We start from the raw sequence: 7,249 nt of genomic DNA, 5'->3' as shown, positions 1-7,249 counted from the left end.
TTTGAGACGCAGCCTGCTTCCTACTGTGAATTATCCATTAATATTCTCAACCCACGTTCCCACTGACTTGCTGGGCTTCTTACTGGTTTTGATATTCTATTAACCTCTGTTAAGTAAGTCACAAATATTTTCTTCCACTTTTTTGCTTCTTTTGGAAACTATGTTTATACTGCCTCTTTTCATGCAAAACTTTGTTTTTGAGGTAGTAATATTGAATCAACCTTTTCCTTTGTGGTTTTTGCACCTCCTTTAAGAAGGTCTATCTATACATCGATATATACTTGTTTATCTACAGTATCTATTTTTAATATTTCCCATTTATTCTCTTAGTTCTTTAGTTCATCTGGAATTTATTTTTGTGAATGGTATGTTGTAGTGTGCTATAGGATTTTCCCCTCTGTATCCTCTATCTCTGAGTTCTTACTGAAGCTCTGAAACTCTTTCCTTAAGGGTAACTTAGTACTTAGTACTTAGTACCCCAAATTATGGTCCCCCTTTTTTCCCAAGACCCTGCTCCACACAGGAGAAGGAGGGAAAACTTATGGTAGATACATGGATAGTGCAAGGCAGGAAGAATTTCATCCAATAGACCTGTGCTGATAAATGCCAGAGAGAGGGAAAGAGCACTTTCAGCGGTACAATTTAGGAAGCCTTCTTGAAGGAGGTGGCAGTTAAATTGCTGGGGGAATGAGAAGTTGTTTAGTTTGATTGGAATACATATGACAGGAAAGGGTTGCAGCTAGATAGGGTGGGACAGGCTATAATCACGCAAGGGTCAGCAACCTATAGTGCGTGGGTCAGATACGGCTGCCATCTGTTTCTATAAGGTGTGCAAGCTAAGAATGGTATCCAGTATTTAAATGGTTGAAAAAAAAAAGAAGGAACTGTTTTATGACATATGAAAATGACATGAAATTCAAATGTCGGTGTCCATAAATAAAGTTTTGTTTGAACACAGCCATGCCCATTGGTATATTGCCTGTGGCTGCTTCATGCTCTAAAAGCAGAACTGGGGAGTCGAGACAGAGACTGAATGGCCCACAACACTGAAAATATTTTCTGTCTGGCTTTTTACAGCAGAAGTGTCCCAACCCCTGTTAGAGAGACCTGAAGGTTTAGGAGTTTGACTGTTATGTGCTAGGCAGTGTTGTAGGAAGCATTCTGATCAGTGCTGTTTTTACAGAAGATGGCTGTTCGTGGAGATTGGTAGATGAGAGAGAGGGGGGCATCCAGCTCCTTGCCTGTACGGCTGACCGGGAAAGGTCATTCCAGGGCGGCTTCACAGATCCAGCCACATCTCATGTTTCTTGTAGGATCACCTGAGTGGGCAGCCTGGGGTCTGCTTTCAGGGTGAGGATCACCCCTCGGACCTGACCCAGTGGGATAGAACATACAGATCATCAAGATTTACAAAAATACATGAGATCAGGGGGCACCTGGGTGGCTTAGACGGTTGAGTGTCTGCCTTTGGTTCAGGTCATGATCCCATGGTCCTTGGATAGAGCCCTGCATCGGGCTCCCTGCTCAGCAGGGAGCCTGCTTCTCCCTCTCGTCTGCCTGCTGCTCTGCCTACTTGTGCTCTCTATCTATCTCTCTGTCAAATAAATAATAAAAAATAAAATAATATACACATAGGTGATCAGGGCCCATTGATACCAATAGCACCATCATTGACAAGCCATCAAGAAGAAAAGATGTTTTTTTAAAACAAAGTTCTCTTTATTACATTAATTTTACACAGTAAAAGAATATGAAGTGCAGACTTGTTTAAATTCTCTTGCTGACTCTCTTGAAGACAATGTCACCCAATGTCATGGTCTGAAAGTTAAAAAAAAATCATAAAATGTTCATCTGATGTTCAGTTGTAAAAGGTAATGAAGGCTACAAAATCATCCAAAATATGCTAGCATGTGAAACAACCCAAAGATTTCCCTGTTTTCTGTTAGATCAGAGGAAGGGCGGGCGATCTTTTCTAAAATCCCATGCCAGGTCTTTCCCACTTCACTTCCTCATATGAAGAACTGTCCTGCCTTTTAGTGAATGCCTTTCTATATCGATGGCTGTGAAAGCAAGACCGTCCAAATGAGTCCAGTTCAATCCAATTTCCCAAAGGTTCATTGAGTGCCTACTATGTACCAAAGGAGCCCTTTAGCTTCAACAGCAATGGAATGGAATGAAAATATCTAGGTTTGAACCCCGGTTCTATAGCTCATTAGCCGGATGACCTTGGACAGGTCAAACCTATCTATTAAATCCCTCATCCTGCCTCCCTCACAGCTGAGGGGAAGATTAGGGGAGATATCAAAAGCATATCCAAACAGACAAAAAGCCTATCAAAGGACTTTGGCCGGGACTGAGACCAGAACAGGCTCGTTTCCCTCCACCCTGCTGGTACCTTCTTCCTGCTGTGCTCTGAATGTGCCTGGCAGGGGTGGGGACAGCATGTTTCCTTGCTGACCTTCACACTCTACCTAGTTGAGGGATTTTCCCGCTTGAACAAGGAGTGGTGTGACAGACCCTTGGGTAGTGTTCTGCCTTCTGTTACTCTCCAAAGCACTTTCTGAGGGAAAAAGATCCAGAGGACCCTCCTCTTCTGCTAGAGAAACACTGTGCTATTCACCCCCAAATCAGGGACAGGACATGGCTGACTACCAGGCACCGAAGAGGATTGCCCATCTGGAGAGTGCCACTCATAAGCTGCCATAAAATTGCTCTGAATGTGATTCTCCTTGTAAAAGCCTGTGAGCAAGTCTTATGGCTACATCCCGGTGGAGACTGAGAAAGGTGGGTCATACTGGTGGCTCTGAAGGACCCTGTCTCTCCTTGTACCAAGCACCCACTTACCCATCCTATGTGGGTATAAGTGAGGAAAGGGGGATAGCAATGAGGGGAGAAGGAAGAGGGGGAGGCTAGCCCACATCCACTCCAAGATGGTCCTAAGTATATGAGCCCACACCATCTCTAATGGGAGTGGCTCCCTGTAGGATTGCACAGTGCACAGCTGTGGATGACAGCCCCCGCTCAGAGGAGCCCTCGTTCTGCCATTTCCTGGCTCTTTGTTGCCTCAGTTTCCCCACTTAGAAAAGTCAGGGTGGTGGGAAGATAGAGACCATGTGTGTAAACTGCCTAGTACATCATGGGTCCTCAGTAAGTGGTAGCCAAGGTCGAGCACAGGAAAGGTGGTGGGGGAGCTGCACCTCACCCTGACTTCTCCCTTCCCCTCAAGCATGGGGAGCCACCAGCTCAGAGTGCCAACTCACATTGGTGATCACGTCACCATTGAGTTCAGTCACGGACTTGATGCCTTTAAAGGTTGTCACCAGTTTATTGTCACCTTCCATCTGGACCACCGCCTGCAGGGGAGAGAAGAGATGAGCTGTGAGGAAAGTCTGGGGAGGGAGCAGGACTCTTGCCAGTAACACGGGCTCCCCCCTCCCCCCAGGTCCTGGCTGACAACAGCCAAGCCACTTACGCCCCCCAGTCCTCTGGATTAAAGACAGGAGGTGCATTTAAAAGCTAAAGAAAATGCCAGGGCTCCTTTGATCAAACTTTTAATTTATGGTACGTGAACTAGAAATGAGCGTAGGACACCTAAGTGGTCTCAAATGCAGGCACTAAGATAAAACTAGAAAAATCCCAATTCTCCAAGCTGATGGACAGAGGGAATAGCAAAATTCCAAATACTAGCCGGTTGGGAGAACACCTATCTAGCTGTGGTATGTGTTCCTCCCAGCACATTTTATATATTGCATACTGTGGTCTCTTTTTCGAGCTTTATGCATCCAGGAAGAGACAGCAAAAACCCAGCAGAACCAGAAGAACCTGGCCAAGGTTAAGAATGTGCCTCCAAGATGGACAACTGGAAAAGGCCTGTGGTAAAACCCACAATGGCCTGCCCCTTCCTACAGGCATATCAAGAGAATTTCCCTCCCAAAGTTTATCACACATTTCCTGGCTTGTAATGTCATATCTAGGGAAGCAGAAATAGAAGTCTGTCAGTAGAGGTAAAAAGACCAACACGCTGAGGCCAAGACACAAAGTTGTCGAGAGTGGGAGGGGTGAAGACAGCTGCTCTGTGGTGTTGGCTGTGCTAGGTGTGTGGAGTTTCCCAGGGAGGAAAAGAAGTCTCTAGTGGGCACCCCACTGCCTCTGATCTCTCTGCCATTATCTTCTGGCCATTTCCACAGGGCCCCCACCCCAGCTCTCAGGGCACACCCTGAGCCACAGCCCAGCAGAGTGATGCTGCCCTGCCCACTGCCTTCTGTCAGGGAGGGGAGGCTATGCCTACAGATGAGGTACCTGAGGCCAGGGGCTCAGTGACCTCTGAAGGCTTGGTCTGAGGGCCTGCCCAGGGCCTTGGTATTCTGGTGTTCTTGGTGTTGCCAGCACCTCCTCCAGGAAGTCTCTGCCCATGACCAGAAAATGTAGGCTCAGCAAGGCTGGTTTACTTTGCGCTCAAGGATGACATCGCAACAAGAAGGGCACCCCTGGAGCTTCGTCCCTGAAGCTGTTTGGTCTCTCTGGCTCCCACGGCAGAAGTGGAGCCACAGATAAGGTATCCGTGGTGGGAACTGTGAGGTGGGAGGCTGGCAGGATGAAGCCCTGGGGCCAGGTTCAGGGAAAGTTCCAGAAGCAGAGGGTGGTGTGAAGGGGCACCTCCTACCTTGACCTTCTCCCCAGTCATGGTCTCCAGCTCACACTCTTCCCCCAAGGTGAACTCATTTTGGATCACTTTGGGCCCCGTGGTGATGGTGAGCTTGAAGTGCTTCCCGTTCTGCACAATTTCTGACACCCCCTTGATGTCCTTCCCCTTCTGGATGAGTTCGTCAGGCAGACCTGGTGGAAACCATTTGAGGTTTAGAGATGAGCAGAGGTGGGAGCTCCAGGGCAGCGGTCACAGAGAAACTCTGTGGCGTGGTGTCAGACAGGGAGGGGCCGTGTCTCCCCAGAGGCCAGAGGCCTGGACTGAGTCCTGTGAGCAACATGGGCTTGGGCCTCTGAAAGGAAAGGTTGGTGTCCTGATTTGGCCTGACCTAGCGGTCCACTAGTTCACTGTTGGGTGTTATAAAAGAAGACACTCCTGTGTCCTGAGGAACCTTTACTCTAACGAGCGCCCTGGTTCCTGCTCGCTCTTCTATCTCACGCCAGACTTTGCTCCGAGTGTCAGTGTTTCATTCTACACCCAGAGTGACCACACAGTTTGTGTTCCGGCCAGGTCCCTCCTGAGAGCGAGAGGGGGAGCTATGAATAATATGCCAGGACAATGCGGGCCAGCCGGGACAGCGCCCGGCGATTCTGTGGCCACGGGTCCCCCCTCGACCTCTGCTGTCGAGGCTCTTGAGGAAGGTGCAGGGGGACTCTTGCCCTGGGACAGACCTTTACACATTTCAGGGCACAGGTATGCTGTTCTATGAAGTGAGGGCCCCGTGTGTTGGCAGTGGGGGTAGAGGGTCCTATGGCCTGAGTAAGGGACTCGAAACAGAGGTGCGTGGCACCCCGTTGGAGAAGAGCTTAGCTCTCGGCTAGCCCTGGAGGTCCTCCTCTCTCTGCCTCTGCTGTTTTCCCCACACTCTTCCCCATTGGCACCCTTCTTTGTCCCACTGCTCCTTTCCTCATAGGATTCCCTCTACCTGGAGCACACTCCCCTCATTCCATCTCCTAGGGACCACTTACTCACCTGTCAAGGCCCAGCCGAAGCTCACATTCACCGTGAGCAAGCCCCCCTTTGCGCCCTCCCATGAGCCTCTCATCCTTCTGCACATGACTCTGGGGGAGCACAGAGGAGTAAAGTGGGGTCTCTGGAACCAGCGTCCACTTCGCATCCCAATGCAAATGCTTCCTACCTGTGTGACCTTGGTCTGTATTACTTAACCTTTCTAGACCTCAGCTGTCTTGACTGTGAAATGGGAATGATATTACTACCCAACTCAGAGATTTTTGGTGACGATTCAATGGGGTATTGTATATTAAGGGCTTCGCACAGTGCCTGGCAGTGAGTCAGGTTAGGAGGTTAGGAGATGCTTTACTGTATCTCTACTTTTTTCCCATCTCTAAACTGTGACTTGGAAATGGCCTCATTTCCAAGTTATCTGTCTCCCTGGTATCCATCCAGCACAGTGAGCAGCATGTGGTTGGCCCGAGTTAACGTGTGTTAGAAGAAGGAATGAATGAATGAACGAACGAATGAATGGATGAATGAATGGGGGAGGGAGGTCACACAGTGAGGGACCAGCAGAGATTGCCTATAGAATGGCCTTGTCCAGTGAGTAATAGCACAAGCTGCAAATGACTACAAGAATCCTATGCATCACATGGCCTCTGGTCTGTGCAAAGCCTGGAACCTTCCTCCCATCCCTGAATCAAGACTCTGATGAGCCACAGCCAACAGGGCCAGACCCTCGCCGCCATGACCCCTACCCTTGGTGCCCAGCCCAACACTCACCAACGGCCTTCATGAAGGCCTCGAAGTTTTCCTGGCTCTGCAGTTGGTACTTGCCGGAGAAGTTCATGATGGCGACAAGGCTGGCTCCAAGCGGATTGGCAGCTCTGCTGGCTGGGCTGCCCAGTGTGGGCTGATTTATAGGGGCCTCCTTCCGCTTCAGATGTCGGACATAGGTCAGCCGCTGTCGACTCCTTTACTGCCAGGTTCAAACATTAACTGCTAAGAGCAATGGTCAATGATAAAAAAAACAGGATGAGCACAGCAGAGGTTTGCTCTAATTCAGTAAACATTAGTGGCTGTCCATTAAGGGCAAAGCCCTAAGTTCCTATAGCCTTTAATGTGCCAATCCTCCATTAAATGTGTGTGTGTGTATGTGAATGTGTGCATATCTGTACACATATGCACATGATCGTGTGCCCAGAGATATGTGCTGATAAACGTATGTGTGTGCTCATATCCATGTGTGTACTTAGATCTAGACACAAAGAAAAATGCCTAAGAATCCTTTTAAACTCAAAACTTCTCCTTATTTACATAACCTTATGATCTCTTCCATCTTTTTTTTTTTTAAAGATTTTATTTATTTATTTGACAGAGAGAGACACAGCAAGAGAGGGAACACAGCAGAAGGAGTGGGAGAGGGAGAAACAGGCTTCCCACGGAGCAGGGAGCCTGATGCGGGACTCGATCCCAGGACTCTGGGATCATGACCTGAGCCTAAGGCAGACACTTAATGACCGAGCCACCCAGGTGCCCCATCTCTTCCATCTTTATCATTACACAAACTTATTATTTACAAAGCTGTCA

General features: G+C 48.5%; 1 protein-coding gene across 1 annotated transcript; it reads right to left on the bottom strand.

Moving 5' to 3' along the window:
* Positions 1-1,697: 1,697 nt before the first annotated feature.
* Positions 1,698-6,608, bottom strand: FABP1 (fatty acid binding protein 1). The gene is made up of 4 exons (XM_032880608.1): positions 6,443-6,608; positions 4,664-4,836; positions 3,261-3,353; positions 1,698-1,818 (listed from the first exon to the last, which is right to left on the bottom strand). Exons 1-4 carry the CDS (start codon positions 6,507-6,509, stop codon positions 1,768-1,770), a joined length of 384 nt encoding a protein of 127 aa, XP_032736499.1. The 5' UTR covers positions 6,510-6,608; the 3' UTR covers positions 1,698-1,767.
* Between the last annotated feature and the right edge of the window lie 641 nt (positions 6,609-7,249).

This window comes from Lontra canadensis, unplaced genomic scaffold (assembly GCF_010015895.1).
Source record: "Lontra canadensis isolate GAN:19392208 unplaced genomic scaffold, GSC_riverotter_1.0 scaffold71, whole genome shotgun sequence".
NCBI classification, from domain to species: Eukaryota; Metazoa; Chordata; class Mammalia; order Carnivora; family Mustelidae; genus Lontra; species Lontra canadensis.
The sequence above is the reverse complement of the archived record's forward strand: the minus strand, read 5'-3'. Positions and strand labels throughout refer to the sequence as shown.

Bases quoted from the DNA above. Each gene is read 5' to 3' on its own strand.
- FABP1 (XM_032880608.1), bottom strand. From the start codon at position 6,509: ATGAACTTCTCCGGCAAGTACCAACTGCAGAGCCAGGAAAACTTCGAG. The intron at 4,837-6,442 runs GTGAGTGTTGGG...GGTTTCCACCAG, and splicing joins GGCCTTCATGAAGGCCGTTG to GTCTGCCTGACGAACTCATC. The intron at 3,354-4,663 runs GTAGGAGGTGCC...TCTCCCCTGCAG, and splicing joins TGACTGGGGAGAAGGTCAAG to GCGGTGGTCCAGATGGAAGG.